At 37.4% G+C, this 19,166-nt stretch overlaps 1 protein-coding gene across 8 annotated transcripts in view; it reads left to right on the forward strand.

The window, feature by feature from the left end:
- Positions 1 to 19,166, forward strand: part of CEP120 (centrosomal protein 120) — a 116,814-nt gene that overhangs the window by 59,365 nt on the left and 38,283 nt on the right. For all 8 annotated transcript variants that reach the window (XM_072728713.1, XM_072728712.1, XM_072728714.1 and 5 more), the window contains 7 exons: positions 4,588 to 4,736; positions 9,075 to 9,272; positions 11,639 to 11,866; positions 13,139 to 13,355; positions 14,423 to 14,609; positions 17,728 to 17,877; positions 18,596 to 18,778. In XM_072728713.1, coding sequence (XP_072584814.1) covers positions 4,588 to 4,736; positions 9,075 to 9,272; positions 11,639 to 11,866; positions 13,139 to 13,355; positions 14,423 to 14,609; positions 17,728 to 17,877; positions 18,596 to 18,778 — 1,312 coding nt within the window. The remainder of the gene's footprint in view (positions 1 to 4,587; positions 4,737 to 9,074; positions 9,273 to 11,638; positions 11,867 to 13,138; positions 13,356 to 14,422; positions 14,610 to 17,727; positions 17,878 to 18,595; positions 18,779 to 19,166) is intronic.

The following is a 19,166-nucleotide window of genomic DNA, read 5'->3' on the forward strand; positions in this document are numbered from 1 at the left end:
GTTGGAACTGTGGACTAAGACTTGGGGAATGTGGAGTGTATGATAGGGAAACACATGCAGGAGTGTAAACTGATGTTACTCCAGTGCACCAGACAGGTGTGGTGATGCTGTTAACCACGCGACACTTCCTGCTCTGAGCTCTTGTTTACAAAATGTAGAAAGAGAGCAGGATTTTCCTTTCTTCATTTGGTATGTAACTGAAGAAAGCAGAATTCTGTTTTATTAAAAATTTAACATTGAGGAAGATTTTCTTCCTGGGATGAGTGCAGGAGAGCCAAAAACTTAAACTGTTTTCTCATCCCTTACTTGTTAACAGGACCTTCATAATTTTTTTTTTTTAACTAATAAACATTCTTTTTATAGAGCATTTTGAGATTTACAGCAAAATGGAATGGAAAGTATAGTGTTGCTATATACCCTGATCTCCCTGGCCACACAATCTTCCCACCATCAGCATCCCTCACCAGAGAGGGCGGTTGGTAAAATTGACGGACCTACCTTAACAAATTACTATCACCCAAAGTTCATAGTTTATAGTAAGATTTATTTCTGGCAATTCATAGTCTGTTTGGACAGAGGTGTAATGAGACACATCTGCAATTGTAGTATCCTACAGAATAGTTTCACTGCTCCAAAAGTTGTCTGCTCTACCCCCTTCCCCCCCCCAACTCTGTTTTGTTTTGTTTTTTAAATTGAAGTATAGCTGACATAAATGTTCCATTAGTTTCAAGTGTGCATGGTGATTTGACTAGTCTCTTCCTTATGCTGTGCTCACCACATATGTAGATACCCTCTGTCACCATTCAGGGCTTTCAGAGTACCATCACTGGATTCCCTTTGCTGTACCTTTCATCCCTGTGATTTCCTTGTCATGTCCCATTACTGCAGACCAGTACCTCCCACTCTTCCTCACTCATTTTGCCCTTCCCTCTACTCCTATCCTCAGCAACCATCAGTTTGTTGTTGGTGTATTTATAGATCTGATTCTGCTAGAAATATATTTTGCATCATCTGCCCACAAAGACAGTTTTATATCTTTATTCCCGCTTGGCGTGCCTTTGTTTCCTTCATTTATCTTACTGTATTAGCCAGGACTTGCAGTATGATACTAAAAACACTGATGAAAGAAGATGCCCTTGCTTTGTTTCTGTAGGGTTTTTATGAATGTTCTTTATCAAGTTGAGGAAGTTACTTTCTATTTGTAGTTTGCTTAGGGTGTTTTATTAATATCTAGTATTGGACTTTGTCACATGCTTTTTCTTCATCTTTTATACCATCATGTGGTTTTTCCTCATCAGCCTTTTGGTGTGATTAATAGTAACAGATTTTCCAATGTTGAACTAAAAACTTTCATCCCTGAAAAAACTCGCATTTGGTTGTGGCGTATAGTTCTTCCCAGACATAGTTACGTTCAGTTGACTAATATTTTGTTGAGAATCTGTGCATGTATATTAATGAGAGATAGTGTTCTGTTTTCATGTAACCTTTTGTCTGGTTTTGACATCAGGGTAATGCTGATCAATTTGACATCAAGGTAATGCTCATAGGACAAGTTGGGAATTATTTCCTCTGCTTCTGTCACCTGAAAAAGATTACAGAGAATTGGTATTTTTTCCTTGAATGTTTGCTAGAATTCACCAGTGAAGTCATCAGGATGTGGTGCTTTCTGTTTTGTAAAGCTATTATTGATTCAATTTCATTAAATGATACAGGTATATTGAGATTGTATGAGTTTGGGCAGACTGTGTCTTTTAGGGAAATTGGTCCATTTCATATGGGTTATTGAATTTGTGGGTATAAAATTGTCCTCATAGTATTCCTTCAGTATCCTTTTAATGTCCATGGAATCTGTAGTGAGGTCCCTTACTTAAGATGATAATTTATGTTTTTCTCTCCCTTTCTCTTAATAACATTGGCTATGTGCTTAATGGTTTCATTGATGTTTTTGGAGAGCCAGCTGTTGTTTTCTTGGATTTTCTTCATTGACTTCCTGTTTTCAGTTTCAGTGATTTTAGCTCTCGTTTTTATTATTTCTCTCCCTCTGCTGGCTTTGAATTTAAGTTGCAAAAATTTGCTGCTCTTTTTCTCTTTTCCTGAGATAGAAGCCTGGATTTTTGGTTTTGTTTTGCTTTTTTAATATACCTTGTCACTTTTTGTTGAGGAGTGGACATGATCTATGGGGTAAGAAGAAAATGGGCCTTCAGTAACATAGAGGTGAGGTGTGGGGAGAGGGGGAGCTTTCTGTGATTGAGTCTCAGTCTTTGGATGAGCCTATCTGATCTAGGTCATACATCTGTGGCAGGAGTACCACGGAAGTGGTGCTCTCTTCTCATTGCATCTTAGCAAGTCGCGTGCAATTTTGATTTGTCCCATTACTGATGATATGATGATACTCACACTGGTTACTTGATTAAAGTAGTATGTGTTCTCAAATGTAAACTTATTAATCTTTTTTTCTTAAGTAACTAATATTTGGTGATACATTGTTAAAAATTATGAAATTACTCTTTCCTTATCAAATCTTCAATTTACGTATATTGTATAAATTTGGACTTAATGGTGTTCTCTTTTTGTGTAATGGGCTAAAATACTTACTATTGTTTCTCCCAGATGTGTGCAAGCAGAGCCCCTTCAAGCTGCTGCTGTTTCCTTTAGCCTGTCTCTCCATAATTCTTTGAGCTTTTCCTTGGTTTCTGGCATAGGAAGATGGTACAGACTTATTTTGTTCTTGCCCTGTCTCAGCCCTGAATGCAGTTGTTAATGTTTAGGGAGCCTTGCTTCCTTTTAGTAAAGAAGGATGTTTAGGAGTCAAGGTCTAGGTAAAAGGTATGCCAATTGCTACCGGGGTGTTCTGCTCCCAGGGCCTTCCTGTGGAACATGTGAGGGAGATGGTTCATGAATGTATACATATTCACACATATATACAGAAATAATGGATATATATACATGCACCAGCACCCCATACATATATACCTTGATATCTGTGTTTAGCCTTATATTGAGTGAACAGTGTATATTCACACTGACACCTTCAAGTTTTATAACTCCCTGATAAAGGGAGATCTGTCATAGTTACTCTTTTAATTTCTAATCTCTGCTGATCATGCTATTTAATGGCTGTCTTTATTTAAGTGATTGTCACGGGCTGTGCTAAGTGCTTTACTTCCATTATTTAATTTGTTCTTCTGAAAAACATTATAAAAGCTTTGCAAAATTAAAAATGGGAACTGAAAGAGATCATATAGTTTCCCCATAAAACTAGTAAATGCCGGATTTGGGATTGGAACCTTGGTCTGTTGTTGGAGTGTCTCTGCACCTAACTAACCATTGTTGCTATTTTTAGCCAGTGCTGCAGTAAGTTTGTTTCTTTTGGGTTAACCCTGTGTGCCACACCACCTGCCCCCGTGCCCCCCCCCAGTCCCCTCATCAGAGTCACAGCTGTCCTTTCAGCAGCCCGAATACTTAGGAAACACTTGTGTTTTTGTTTTTAAGATTTTATTTATTTATTCATGAGACACACACACACACACACACACACACACAAACACAGGGGGGGCGGGTGGAGAACACAGAGGAGAAGCAGGCTCCATGCAGGAAGCCTGATGTGGGACTCAATCTCGGGACTCCAGGATCATGCCCTGGGCTGAAGGCAGGTGCCAAACTGCTGAGCCACCCAGGGATCACCAACATTTAGTTTTAAACTGATTTTCAAGCCAAAGGTGTAATTGCTCTGGCTGCAAAATAGGATAGGGTGTGCATATATCTGAGGTGTGCATTATATCACTTCTCAAAATTGTTTCATGGTTTCTTCTTCTTCTTAGAAAACTGTCCTAGTCTTTGAGCATGGCCTGCAGGAAGGCTATATGATCAGGTGTCTGCTCCACATCTTCCTGTGTGTGAGTCCTCACCCAGTGATCCAGCACTGCACACACACCTCAGTTCTCCAACCACATGCTTTCTCTTCCCAGGCTTTGTAATGCAGTTCCTTCTGCTTGGAACACATTTTCTACTCCCTTATTATCTATTCATTCACCTTTCTCTTCTTAGCCAGGTTGGGCTGACTTTTCAGTTCCTAGTTTAGATCGACTTCTTTGGGAAACCTGTGATGCCTCTTCCCTGTGGTTTATTAAATTAAAATGTTAATGTATTTGGAAATAAGGATTTTATGTGCAGAAAGAAAATGGTGGTTATATAAGGTTTCTTTGGAGAGTGTGTTTATTTTATTTATTTATTTTCTAAAGATTTATTTATTTATTTATTCATGATAGACCCAGAGATTGAGAGAGAGGCAGAGACACAGGAGGAGGGAGAAGCGGGCTCCCCATGCCGGGAGCCTGACGTGGGACTCGATCCTGGGACTCCAGGATCGTGCCCTGGGCCAAAGGCAGGCACCAAACCGCTGAGCCACCCAGGGATCCCCTGGAGAGTGTGTTTAAAAAAGTAAATAAATAAAAGGAAACCTTACTGAGGTACTAACTATATCCTTGAAAACTGCCAAGCAAAATACAAAGCTCAGCCAGCTGTCAAAATCTTAAGGTGGTTTTATAGCAAACCATAATGTAGTTTAATTGCGTTTTCCCTTTAAAGTACCTGCCAGCCTATATGGACTTGACCCAAAGGACATTGTGGCAGTACTGAATGAGGAGGGAGGCTACCATCAGATTGGACCAGCAGAATATTGCACTGACTCCTTCATTATGTCGGTGACCATTGCATTTGCCACCCAACTGGAGCAGGTGAGACTTTTCTTCTGATTAGTAATTCACAGCTGAAAATATTGACTATTTTTTTTTTTAATTTGCTTTTTAGGTATTAAAAGGCAAGTTGTGAGTGGACTTTTTTCTTTTAAAAGATAACGTAGGAAAATGTTTTCATTCACATCAGAAAGCATTTCTGCCTAAAGAAAAGAGTAAATTGGTATGAATTTCTTAGTAAGAGAATAAATGAAATCTTAGAATTTAGAAGAAAGACCATCCGTAAACACTATTTCCTGTTGTACTGTGTGGCATTATAAGGACTGGCCAGAAAGGATATTTTTCAAAGTATTGAAAAATTGACTTTTTAAAATTGTGCAATGTTGGAAACCCGTGGTCTCAGTCATACTTTAATAGGTATCATCTGGGATTAGGTTTTACCTTATTTACAAACTAACACATTAGCGAATTACTGCTTCTTGGATGATGCCAGAAGACAAAAGATTCTTTGGTCAGAGACTAAAGACTGTATTACTCTCAACACAGCAAGCAACATGAACATCTTCGTATTGCCTGCTGTTTTTGTTAACCCGTGTCTCAAGGGGTGACACACAGGTGCTCGAGTGGCTGCTCCACACAGAGCGGGTTTATATCAGACCTGAGGAGCATAGAACCTGGGGAATATACCACTTTAATTGTAAGTGGTCCTGGTATCTGTCCAGGAAGACACTTGACCTAATCCCTTGAGGTTACCAGCTGCATAAGCAACCCTGGGAAGAGGCATTGGGGGAAAGTGGTCTGGGCCTTGTGAGCTTGGTACCTTCAGCAAGAACTGTGGGTATGCACAGGACCTATGCCAACGTTGCCTCCTTTGCAAAAATGGCTGAACACAAAATGAGCTGTTATTCCTTCGTCTTTTTTCAGGATCAAACCAAGTTTTTTCAATGATAGGTTGGTCTGCAGCAGCTGAAATAAATTAATATTTTCAAAAATAGAGAATATGGCTTATGACTTAAATTTTTACCATAGTATTAACTTTTTTAGAGGTACAAAGCTCACACGTAGTCCACATTTATAAGCAAAGTACTTGTAAGTGACTGTCACACTCCCCCCCCCATATATATATATGAAATATATATTAGGAAATATTTATAATTTTGCCATACCAAGTTCATGCTTTTCCTTTCTCCGTCAGTTTCCCTTTTTTTCATTAAAGCCCTGCTTATAGATTGGCTTTACCTTAATATGCCTTTCTGGCTCAGAGGGTGGGAGGCTAGATGTCCACTGTCTTTTCATTAACCACATAAGACTACACAGATAATGAGGCTACTAACTCTTGTATTAGTAACTAGATGTGAGGCATTTTACATTACCACTTTAATTTTTTTCAACTCTCTGAGGAGGCATAATTTATCATCACATATTGTTGTCCTGTTCTGTGAAATAGGCATTATACTAACTACTATGTTGAGTCTTACCACAACTTAAGGGGATTATTAATTTTATTGTCAAGATCAGGAAACCAAGTCTTAGAAAGGTCTGTAGCCAAGTAAATGACCTAGGTATTTCTGGACATGTGGTCATTTTGCATATTCTCTTGTTTCAGTATTAACCTCTCTTCCTTCTTGAGCAGTTTTGGAGTAAGATGGATTTGCACAGGTTGTCTTTCTTACTACTTACTACCTACTAGCTGGCTCCATTAACTTAGGCAGTATAACCTTTCTGAGGCTTAAGTTTTCTCGGTAGTAGGATGATGGTAATACCAGCTTTGCCCAGCATGAAGGATGAAATAATACAACCAAAATATGTACCATATAGTTGGTATGTGTGAAACTGTATTTGTACGATAAAAGCTTATTGGGAGTAATTGACCTCTTGAATTCACAACTAAAACAATTCTTGGTGATATAGTGTCCCCTTATTGGGAAAATCACTCAGTTTAGTTTTTTAAAAATCTCAAAAACCAGATTGATAACTGGCTGTTGGCATGTTCTGCTAAAAATTAAGCTAAAAAGCTTCCTTGAAACAGCCAGCACAATTACCAATTCAGTGTCAAAAGAACTGAAAACAGGTATTCAAATAAACTTCACAGGAATGTTCATAGCAGTATTCATAGTATCTAAAAGGTGGAAGCAACCCAGATGTCCATCAGTGCATGAATGAATAAACCAAATACCATGTATATCTGTACACTGGAATATTACAAAACTCTAACAGAATGGGGTACTGATGTATGCTGGATTGTGGACAAATGTTGAACACCTGCTGAGTGAAAGAAGCCAGATACAAAAGGTGACATGATGTGTGATTGCAGTTATATGGAATATACTAAAATACATGAATCCGTAGAGCCCAAAACCAGATGTATGGTTTCCTGGGACTGGAGAAAGGAGTGAATCGAGACTGGGTGCTTTGTGGTTAAGTGTTTGTCCTGGGGATGATGAGAGTGTTCTGGAGCCAGATCGGTGACCAGTGCACTATGACTTTGTGAACGTGCTCATTGTTACATGCATGCTTTTTAATGGTTAGAATGGTACATGTTCTGGTATGTGTATTTCACAGTAATTAAAAAAACAGGAAAAATTAAGTCCAATAGTGTGTTCATCTTTTGCTACTGTTATAATATGTACTGTTTGCTATTTTCATTATTTAAAAACAAGCCAAGGGTATTATAAGTTAGCCATTTAGTTTTTTTCTCCTCAGGCTAGTGAAAGGTAGTGTAGGCAGCATCTAGTAACAAACTAGCAAAAAACACCTTTTCAGTAGAACATGATGCTCTCAAGTTACAGAATGGAGGAATGAGTTAGGAGCAGGAAGACTGGATGGTGATAATCTTACATTCCTCCTCCTTAGATACTAAACCTTGAGGGTTTAAAAAAAACAAACCTAAAAAAAAAAAAAAAAAAAAAACCTACTTTTTAAATACAGGAATGTTAAAGGATTTTTAAGAGAGTCTTTTCTCTGGGAATTACTTGAAATTAAATAAATTGAAATATCTAAGGGCTATCTTTAGTCTTAAAAAATCTTAAAATTTTTATTGCTTTCTGATTATGGAAGAAATCAAAGTCTTGTCTAAATAAATTGAGAAATAATCACTGGTAAGGGTACTATATTTTTGCCTCAGATATTTTCCCATTTGTATAACAGCTGACGCTGTGCTGGGTGGTAGAGTTGTACAAATGAACATGTATTCTGTCTTTTAATCTTTCCAACAACTCTAAAAGAAATGAAGATGGAGATAGAGAGTGATAGAGTAATTTGTCCAAAGCTTCACAATAAGCCATTAATGTAACCAGGAATGGGGGCTTAATCCAGAATCTGCTCTTAACAATTGTATAAGTGCTGGCTCTCTCTATAAATCTACTTGATTAAAACCTACTCAAATACAGTTTCATGTTTGGGGTTAAAGTAAACATTAACTTTACATGTAAAAATATACCTTATATGAAACAATAGCTGTTGAGTATCTACCATGTTACTTTACACAAAATAAATGACTTTATTGAATATTTACTATATACAGAATGTGGGGCTGTTTAAGTAGCTAATTCTTTCATTTTCATGAACTATACAAGCTGTCCTGTAACTTTGCTTGGCCTAAAATATGTCTTAGATAGCTGTTGTGTCGGGATATCACTGTCTAGCAGCCCTATAACTAAAGTATATTTTAACCATCTCCTCTTGCTGAATACAGCAATTGTTACTTTTAACAACAGTGCTAGTGAACACTTAAGGTCTGTTAGGTATTTTGTATTTTATGGGCTAAGAATTCATGGCTTTGCCATATGTGGCCCTGAAACTACAAGCTTTAGGAATGCAGCAGAAGGATGTTTCCTGTAGTGTTCAAACTGCTAATTTATAGGTTTATCAGTTTTGACAGAGTGGCTAGGAAGTTTTTTTTTTTTTTTTTTTTTTTCCTCAAAGGCCTGGATTAAGTGGTGTTACATTAAATAGCTTGGATTAAGGTTGTTTAGAACCCTCCTCATATCTATGAAGAGGGTGGCAGAGTAAGAATTCGTTGAAATAAAGTATGTGAAAAGCAAGAAAGCTCAGTTTAAGATACTTGACCACTTTCTTCTAAAAGAACTGTCATCTACTCACTCATGGATCAGTTGAATGAAAAGTAAACTTGAAAATTACCGAAATCTCTAAAAATAGTTTTGTCTCTGGGCTTTCCTATGGTGAATCTAGAAAAATTAATCAAACTAGTTATTTCATAATAATTTTTCAGAGACTTAGAAATTTTGAGTGATGAATTTTAAGACTTTGAAATTTTAAAAAATCAGCATTTGAGCCAATATTGGGAATTTGTCAGACATGCATAACCATGTATAGTGGTTTACAAATTAATACTCTTTTCTTTTTTCCTTAAATGCTTAGTTAATTCCATGTACCATGAAACTTCCAGAAAGACAGCCTGAGTTTTTCTTTTATTATTCTTTGCTGGGAAATGATGTTACAAATGAACCCTTCAATGATTTGATCAACCCAAACTTTGAGCCAGAGAGAGCATCTGTTCGAATACGTAGCAGCCTAGAAATTCTTCGTATTTACCTGGCTCTTCAGTCTAAACTACAGGTAAGTACTGCAGAAAATTGTTTTTTTATTAGAGATGATTTTCTTAAGCTTTAGAGAGGTATGTAAACTCTTACTTCGGTAGTGAAGGTCATCTTTCTGCCACATCTTTTAATTTCTTACAATTATCCTGACTTGCCAAGTCCTAGCATAACTGTTATTTCTGAATTTTAGGAGAAAAATTCCTCTTTTGCCTAGTTATTAGGAAAGGAGGTGTATCCGTTTTCAAGCTTTATAATAAAAAATGGGGCTGGAGCCCAAAGTTCCAGGGCTCAGGGAAGATTTCATCATTAATTAGTGGGCATGGTAGCTATGCGCACACAGATCACACTCTGGGATTTCAGAATTTATATTCTTTACTATTAAATGCAAAGAAATAACACAACTTTCCAAAGCCTGCCCTTGAATTGAGTACTTTTATACAGTAATTTTTTTATTGGACTCTCCTAAAAGTGAACCTTAGTGAAAATGACTGTTGTATTTTTATTTTTCATTCATTCATTCATTCATTCATTCATTCATTCATTCATGAGAGACACACAGAAAGAGGCAGAGACATAGGCAGAGTCAGGAGCAGGCTCCCTGTGAGGGACCCTGGGATCAGGACCTGAGCCAAAGGCAGATACTCAACCACTGAGCCACCCCTGCATTTGTGTTCTATTTTTAATTACAATTGCTTTTCATCAGACTGATGTGGGAGAGTAAAATAAAGGATTAGGTCATCATTTGTTTAATATGATCAGGCATGGGATTTTGCTTACAATTTGGGTGGAAGGTGGGAAGGGGCCTTAAGATATTATAAAACTATGGGGCACCTGGGTGGCTCAGTCGGTCAAGCACCGGACTCTTGATTTTAGCTGAGGTCATGATCTCAGGGTCATGAGATCCAGCCCTACCTTGGGCTCTGTGCTCAGGGGAGTCTGCTTGAGATTCTCTCTCTCTCCTTCTGCTCCTCCTGATCCCTGACCTGAGAGCGTGTGCATGCTTGCTCTTTCCGTGTGCTCCCTCTCTAAAGAAATCTTAAAAAAAAAAAAAAAAAAAAAAAAAAAGTATAGTAGAACTAAATTTTGGAGATGATTTTGTTAAACCCAAGGTACTAAATAGTGAAATACTGTATAAAATGATGAACTGCTTTTTTTCCCTGCATTTCATCTTTTCACATAGTTTTTAACTTTCAAAACGTCTTGAATTTTTTTTCTGTATCTGACATATCAATGTTTATTAAAGTAAGAACTTCTTTCTTCACTTATTTTTTTTTTTTAAGATTTTATTTATTTATTCATGAAAGACACAGGGGGAGAGAGAGAGAGGCAGAGACACAGGCAGAGGGAGAAGCAGGCTCCATGCAGGGAGCCTGATACGGGACTCGATCCTGGGTCTGTCTCCAGGATCACGCCCTGGGCTGAAGGTGGCGCTAATCCGCTGAGTCACCCAGGCTCCCCTCTTCACTTAATTCTGTTGGACGTTTAAGTCATAAAAATCCTTTCTCTCCAGCCCACCAACAACGTCACACATAATAATATTAAAACTAGCTGACTGGTCATTGCAAACATTAGAACTAAAAATAGTTTCATGTTGTGATTGCTTATTGTGCGTGGACACCATGTTTGCCTATATAGTAAGGAAAATAAATACCTGAACAGCCATCTCAGAAGGGGTATTGTCGAAGTTTTGATTAGCTATCAGTGATAAACAGTACAGTCCACCTGAAAGGTAATCTCTTTTACCTTGTACTAGTCAATACTGTTATAGTATAAAATTGGAAAAGCAGGAAAAGAGAAAGAAAGGGGTGCTTGAGTGGCTCAGTCACTTGAGCATCCTCCTTTTGGTTTGGGCTCAGGTCATGATCTCCGGGTCCTAGGATCAAGCCTCAAGTCAGGCTCCCTGCTCAGCAGCGACTTGTCTTCTCCCCCTCCTGCTCTTTCTCTCTATCTTTATTATTGAGTTCTTTGTAAGGTTTATGCCTTACCAACAATTTTAATCATCATGTATGAGAATCTCTTAGTCACTGCAGGTCAGTAAGATAACCTGCATTATACTTTACTTCTCTGGATCATTTTATTTTTTTAAGGATTTATTGGTTGATTGATTGATTGATTGAGAGACTGCCATGTGCACAATTGTGGTGTGAGGGCGTGGGAGGCGATGGGGGTGGAAGGGAGAAAGTGGGGGAGAAGCAGAGAATTTCAAGCAAACTCTGTGCTGAGAACAAGTGTGGAGCCCGCTGTGGGGCTTGATCCAAGACCCTGAAGCCCAAGCATAGGATGCTCAACTAACTGAGCCATCCAGGCTTCCCTTTCTGTTAAGTTAATGTGTTTTGGAGATGAGAGAGAATATAAAGCCTATTTTGATTTTCTCTTTCCCACTAGATCCATCTTTGCTGTGGAGACCACTCACTTGGAAGTACAGAAGTACCCCTAACTGGACTGCTGAAAAAGGGGAGTACAGAAATCAACCAGCGCCCGGTCACTGTTGAGGGTGCTTTTATCCTTGACCCTCCAAACCGAGCCAAACAGAAGCTTGCACCTGTTCCCATGGAGCTAGCCCCAACAGTGGGAGTGTCTGTGGCTCTGCAGAGAGAAGGCATAGAAGCCCAGGCAAGTAGCAACCATCCATCCCCTCCTCCAGCTTTTGCTGTGTCATTCATAGCTACTTATAAAAGTTGATCTTCAGAAGAGTTTACCTTGTGTGAGAAAGTATTCTTAATTAGTGGCCTACATTATATGATACTTCCATTCTGAAAAGTACTGTGGCTTCTTGGCTATACTTTTGAGTCTTTATACAGAGCCTTTGCATGCAGTCTTTTTTTTTTTTTTTTTTTTTTTAATATTTTATTTATTTGAGGGAGAGGAAGAAACAGGCTCCCTGCTGAGCAAACAGCCTACACAGGACTCCATCCCAGGACCCTGAGACCATGACCTCAGCCGAAGGCAGACACCCTTACCTGACTGAGCCACCCACTCAGGCGCCTCCCCCTTTTTTTTTTCTTTTTTCTTTTTTTCTCAAAGATTTATTTATTTTTGGAAAGGAGAGGCAGAGAGAGAATCTCAAGCAGACTCCCAAGTGCCCTTCATGTAAAAGGAACTATGCCTCCTCAACCCTCAACTCATGGTCAGTCAGTGCCAGAAAAGGAACCCGTGTAAAAGAGAATGTTGTTAGACCTAGTTTTGGGGAATCTGCATTAATCATAATCATTTTCTTTGACTCAGCTTGAGCTAAGGCAGAGTTCCTGGTTCACGGTACTTTATGGTCCTCAGACGCTATTTAGGCAGCAGAGATGAATGTTTGGACATACTTTTTTTTTATTATATGTAGCCCCGGAATCAACTGTAGTGTGCTTCTTTTGAAGAACTATCTTTATGTAGGTTATGAATTAAAGATAGAAAAACCATAGTGAGAGTTTAAGTATATATATATATAATATATATATTATATATATATATACACACACACACACACATATATATATGCATATATTTTTAGAAGAAGGTTGAACAAAGGAAAGGAAGAAAATCTTATTAGATATGTTTTTATTTTTTGTTTTAGTAGCAGGCCTCCATTGTATTTATTGCTTTGGTAATACTAACCATTCCCTGGACACCTGGCCTGACTTGTTTTATCAAATAGCCCTTCTTACAGTTAGGATACATTTTGGTACTCAGCTCTCAATACATATTTCCTTCCTGTTCATCTTCCTTTTTCTGGTCCTAGATGCTATAAGAAAATTTGCAAATTATGAAGAAAAATAGACTAGGAATATCCAAACTGGGAAAGGAAGCTTATATTTTTAAAAAACAACATCTCGTTTTTTGCTTAATTATGAAGGAAAGTGCTTTGCAAATTATACTTTATTTAAAAATTGTTTTTAGTCTTTAATTGAATTAAAGACCCAGAATGAACATGAACTACAGCATTCAAAGAAGCAAGTTTTAACTCCTATAAAAGAGAAGATACTCACTGGGCCAAAGTCACCAAGCATGTCCCCTGTTCCACCTCAAAACCTTTCACCTCCAACAAAAGATGATGCAACAGGAAGTGAAGTGGAAAGCTTGCAATATGATAAGGATACAAAACCAAATCCAAAGGGTAAGGTGTTCTTTTTACTGATTTTTTTAGGCATATATTTTATAGCCATTTAATTAATGATTAAGAGAGTTTTCATGGTCTTTAAGTAAATTGTGAGTTTTTTATTTTAAGAGCCAGTAGTGTGTCATGATGTTAAAAAAAAAAAAAAACTTGCTTAAATTGGAATAAATTTAGATTGAGTCTGTAACTTTCTCATAGATTTTGCTTGGGTGAGAGTTTTCCAGTTACTTTTATTTTAGAAACGGTAGTTTATGCAGAAGAGATGACAGAAAATAGTTCTTTTGAATGTATTTTTACATGTAAAATGTATTTTACATTTTGAATGTATTTTTAACTAGTAAACACTTGAATGTTGTGAATTCGTTGGAATTTTAGAAGAGCTACTGCCTATTTTAATAATCATAATGCTCCTTTTTGATCTGAAAGTTAGCCTGAGAACGGTGTTATCTGCTTTTCTAAACCTTTCCCATCTACTGCGTAAGGATCTGCAGTTATATTTCCTAGTGTAAGTAATTAAAAGAGTGGTGGATTAGGAGTCAAGTTAAGGTGCAAGTTATCACTTGGTCATTGAATAGCTCTTGGACTTGGGCTATTCGCAAAACATCTCTGGTCTCTAGGGATTGAACTAGTTATCTCTTTTGTTAGACTATGTCATATGTGCCTAAAATAGCCAAAACTACTACTTAAAAAGTGATGAAATTATGTCTGCAGTACGTCTCAAGTACAACCCTTCAAATACTAAGTTGAGTTTAGCTGCCTCTTGGAAAGAAGTTGGTGCCTGCCAGGCTGCTGGCACATACCACAGCATCAGTAATGTATACTTTTGTGTTTTGTAATCTATATTAAGAGTAAGGTCTTTTTTTACACAGTTCTAAAATGGGAATTAAAGCCTACATAATTTTGGGTAAGTCACTTCAAGAAGTTGATGGCTTAATTCATGTTTATGAAAGCAAATGATCAGATTCCTTGCTTGAAGGTAAATGAGATTTCTTTAAGTGATGTAAATAACTGAAAAGAAATTGTTACCAAATGGCATTTTTTCTTTTAAATTTTTATGTTCATTCTAGCCATCACTTCTGTACCTGCTTCGGTGGCCCAGGCAGTGGGCCAGGCAGTGACTGCATCCCATGCTTCAGAAACAGCCTCAGGACAGAAGATTGCTGTGCCAGCAACATCACATCATTTTTGCTTTTCAATAGACTTAAGGAGTATCCATGATTTGGAAGTTGGTTTTCCAATCAACTGTATATTAAGGTATGATCTGATTTTGTTTCATAGTATTATTTTCTGAAGAGCAATGGCTTTCCTTTATTTGGGAATAATAGAGGGAGAAATATCACCGAAGTGAAAACATTGTTAAACCCATGAACTGAAAAGGGGGCAAAGCTCTGTCCTAATGACTTTGAATTTAAACCAGGGTGACATTGTTGGTATGAGAACTAATAATAATTACAGGTATTTATGACAATGTAGTAATGCCCCTTGGTAAAAAACAAAGTGACTCTTGAACTTGTAAAATGTGTTGTTTCAGGCAGCCCTGGTGGCCCAGCGGTTTAGTGCTGCCTTTAGCCCGGGGTGTGATCCTGGAGCCCCAGGATCGAGTCCCACGTCAGGCTCCCTGCATGGAGCCTGCTTCTCTGCCTGTGTCTCTGCCTCTTCTCTTTCTGTCTTTCTCTTACTCTCTCTCTCTCGCTCTCTCTCTCTCTGTGTCTGTCATGAATAAATAAATAAAATCTTAAAAAAAATTTTTTTAAAAGTGTTGTTTCTAGAAGAGGTATAGGTCAAAATAAGGGAAGTATTGTATCTGTTTTTTTTATAAAACTTTATTATAATGGGAGGTTATATCTAATATCTACACTTGGTAGCTGAGACTGTAAAAACCATATTTAATGAACTGCAAGTGGAATGTGTTCACCCTGTTCAATAAAAGAAATTAAAATACGTATATATTTCAGTCAATTAAATAGCTTTACACAACTCCTTTTTTTTTTTTTTTAAGATTTTATTTATTTATTCATGAGAGAGACACAGAAAGGGAGAGAGGCAGAGAAACAGGCAGAGGGAGAATCAGGCTCCATGCAGGGAGCCTGACGTGGGACTCGATCCCAGGGCTCCAGGATCCAGGCTCTGGACTGAAGGTGGCGCTAAACCACCGAGCCACCCGGGCTGCCCTCAATTGCTTGTTTTTAACAGTAACACATTTTCATCAACTTTTTTGGCTGAAATATGTATTAAATGTAGTAGTACACTAATGTGTTTTTGTTTGGAGTAGTTTTTCCTTATAAATTTCTTTGGAGCAAGCATTAGCATTTCTATTAAAGCTATTGCTCTTTACGTGGTTAAAACTAGAAAATCTTTCTCTCATTTTGGATTGCCACTGCCAGGAATGTCAGCAACTACACAGTGCTCCCTGCTGTTATTTACTGCATACCTGTTTTTCAGATGCATCATTAACTCATACACCTATTTAATTTTTCAGTTGTTAGATTCTTATCAAGCTGTTTGTAGAATCCCCTGAGCTTTGATGTGATTTGTGGACCAAATCAAAGGGACCCAACGCTGAGTGTAGTAGTGAATTCACAGAATGGGAGTCTTTCCATCACAGCATAAGTTTGGCTTTTTACCTCTTGTTAGAGGCTGAGAAACATTATGATAATCCTGGTTGAAAATTGAGGAACAAAAAAAAAAGCTTTCTCTCATTGACAAAGCTTTTCTTAAAAGGTTTCTAGAACATCTCTTAAAATGGTTTTTTTACAAATAAGAATGATTATTTAATTATTTACTTTCTCCTTTTTTTTTTTTTTAAGATTTTATTATTCATGAGAGAGAGAGAGAGGCAGAGACACAGGCAGAGGGAGAAACAGGCTCCATGCGGGGAGCCCGATATGGGACTCAATCATGAGACCCCAGGATCACACCCTGAGCCAAAGGGAGACGCTTAACCGCTGAGCCACCCATGCATCCCTCTCTCCATGTTTTTAACTGAGATCCCTTTACCAGTGCTAGTAGAGAATGTGACCTTAGGGTACCCAGAGATGCTGTTAGTTAGAAGTATAGAAATAGTGGGATGATCTAAAATTAGAAGCTGTGAGGGGGGAAGTCTGTCCCAGCCTGAGTACCAGGCACTTTTATCTTTGTTTTTTAGTGGTTCAGTCTTGTCATACAGGCCTTTTGTTTAATCATTAAGTGCCTACATTATGCCAGCAGTGTGTCTGCTATTGCGGGTTTATAGGCCATGTAAACACAGAGCTCAACCTAGTGAAGAAGACAGATTTTGCCAGAAGTTCATTTGGCAAAGAAAAGGGAAAATGTATTCTAAAGAAACAGTTAAGATTCACTTACACATGCTACATAGAATTCACTTGATAAGGGCCATTGGTTATGTCTTTGAGGCATCTTATAGCATTTTTTTTAAAACAGTTTGAGTTTGATTTCATGTTGTCATGCTCTCATGACCTGTCATGAAACTGCAGTTGGCCACTGTGTAATGTGATTTGTGAGATGATCTGATTTCAGTGGAATTGAATGAATGCATGGGATTCTTGTTTTAGGAAAAGTAGATTCCACTCCTAGGCTTTAAGCTCTAGTTTTCCTAATGAATAACAAGATACAAAATGAAATTGAAGTGAGCATTACATTGTCTTTGTATTTGGCTTTAAATACAAAGTAAGTTCTATGATAGTCAGGCATCCTTCCATCTGGTGTGGTTTCTGTGATGAAAGGAAAAAGTAGTCTTGTTACTCATTGATTCATCTGCTTTCATCCTTGTTTCTCAAAGGCAGAATTCCATGGGTGCACCCTTTTAGAGTTAACTAAGAGTTTGTTAGTCCATAAAAGTCAAGATATTATTGAATAGAGAAAGTAAGTTTACAAAGTAAATTCAGCAGGTATTTTATTTCTTGAATGTGCTCAAAAGGGCTTATTTGTTGCTGGGAGGGTACAGATGAAAAAGATGGGATCCGTGCCCTCAAGGAACTCCTAAACGAATGGTGGCCTGGTCTTTGGACTTCATCTTACTCGGGAAGTTTCAAAATGACCATCTCTTGCTTATTTGGTGTCTTTGCCTTCAAAATGCCAAAATTCTTATTCCCCAGAAGGTCATTCTCAGATCACTTGTAAAGCAGCCTGAGGAACTAGTGTATACACATAATATATTTTCTCTAGAACTGCTATAATTTTTATATTGACACTGACAGTATTTGTAGTATTTTAAAGTTGGCAATAGGACTAAAACCATAATGTATTTATATCATTTCCCTATTTTAAAAATTCTGTTCATTTCATTATATTCATATTATACTTAAAAAAAAAAAAGACTATAAGCCTTACCTGTCAACTGTCTCATAGGATTTTGTTTTTTCTTAAATTTTAGGTACTCCTATCCATTCTTCGGTAGTGCAGCTCCTATTATGACTAATCCTCCTGTTGAAGTTCGCAAAAACATGGAAGTTTTTCTCCCGCAGTCTTACTGTGCATTTGATTTTGCAACTTTGCCTCATCAGCTGCAAGATACCTTCTTAAGGTAATATGTATACAGTCTGTAATGATATGAACCTACTCTTGAAAATTGATATCTTGTTAACAGAGCAAGCCTTAGAGTTTTAAATTCACAGCAGTCAGTGCATTTGAAAAACCTAGGAACAAAGGTACTGGTAATGTCTGCAGTGTTTGTGCTTTTGCTTTAAAGTTTTATATGGTTACAGAGGCTCTTTGTAGATTTTACTATCTTGTCTGAATTTAGATGTTAGAACTATGTTGATAGGCCTATGAGTAAAGAAGCAGCTTTGAAAAGTAGTCATGTTTCCTCATAATCCATGAAGATAAATACAAACAAGCTATTTAGTTTTTATCACTGCTTCACCAGTTGACTGTGGTTATTGTTGGCTTTTTCTGATTTGTCATCTATATAACATGGAGGTGTTAATCCAGTTGTCTGAATTGGATTTGTGAAGAAAAATGAGATCTGAAATGTCTTTTTACTTTCTCAGAGTATCACAATTCAAATTTGTGTATTAATTTAAAAGGAAGAAGGAAGATTAAAAATAGTGTCTGAAGGGTTTTCTTAACTGCATGGAAAGAGGTGTAGAAAACGTAATAGTATTTTCTGTTGGTTACCCATGGAATTGAGTCTTTATAATCCAGGTAACAAAAACATCTTTGACTCCATATGGAGAACTCAGAGATGTTATCAACTTAGTTCAGAACTGATAGATATGAACACTTGTTTCTCTCTTCCTCAGGATTCCACTGCTGGTTGAATTATGGCACAAGGATAAAATGAGTAAAGATTTACTTCTGGGAATCGCCAGAATCCAGCTTTCTAACGTCTTGTCTTCAGAAAAAACACGCTTCTTAGGTTCCAGTGGTGAACAGTGTTGGCGTCAAACTTATAGTGAAAGTGTGCCTTTTATAGCAGCACAGGGGTAATGCATTTCTCAGAATTGGTCTTAGCTTACTTTTTATTCTTATTAACTGGGTACAGCCTTGTCCTTTCTTGTCATCTTTGTTTGATCTTTCTTCTTTGACCAATGGGTGCTATATTCTAATTTGCTTTTTAGTTTTCTGGTATCATTTTACCTTATTATTCTGTTAACACTTAGCCTTGTTGGTATTTCCCTCCCGTCTCTTAAGCCAGAGAATTTTAAATTCCGGCTATTATTTTTAGTTAGTAATCAGGGTTACTAAGTATTATAATGAATTTTTACATTACTTTGCTTTGGGAATGACTGGCTTTCTACTTGACAGGTATTTTAAATTTTGCTTCCAGTCTAATTTCTGAGAATGTTACAAATATTTGACACTTTAAAAAGA

The sequence above is a fragment of the Vulpes vulpes genome, chromosome 12 (assembly GCF_048418805.1).
Source record: "Vulpes vulpes isolate BD-2025 chromosome 12, VulVul3, whole genome shotgun sequence".
Lineage (NCBI taxonomy): Eukaryota > Metazoa > Chordata > Mammalia > Carnivora > Canidae > Vulpes > Vulpes vulpes.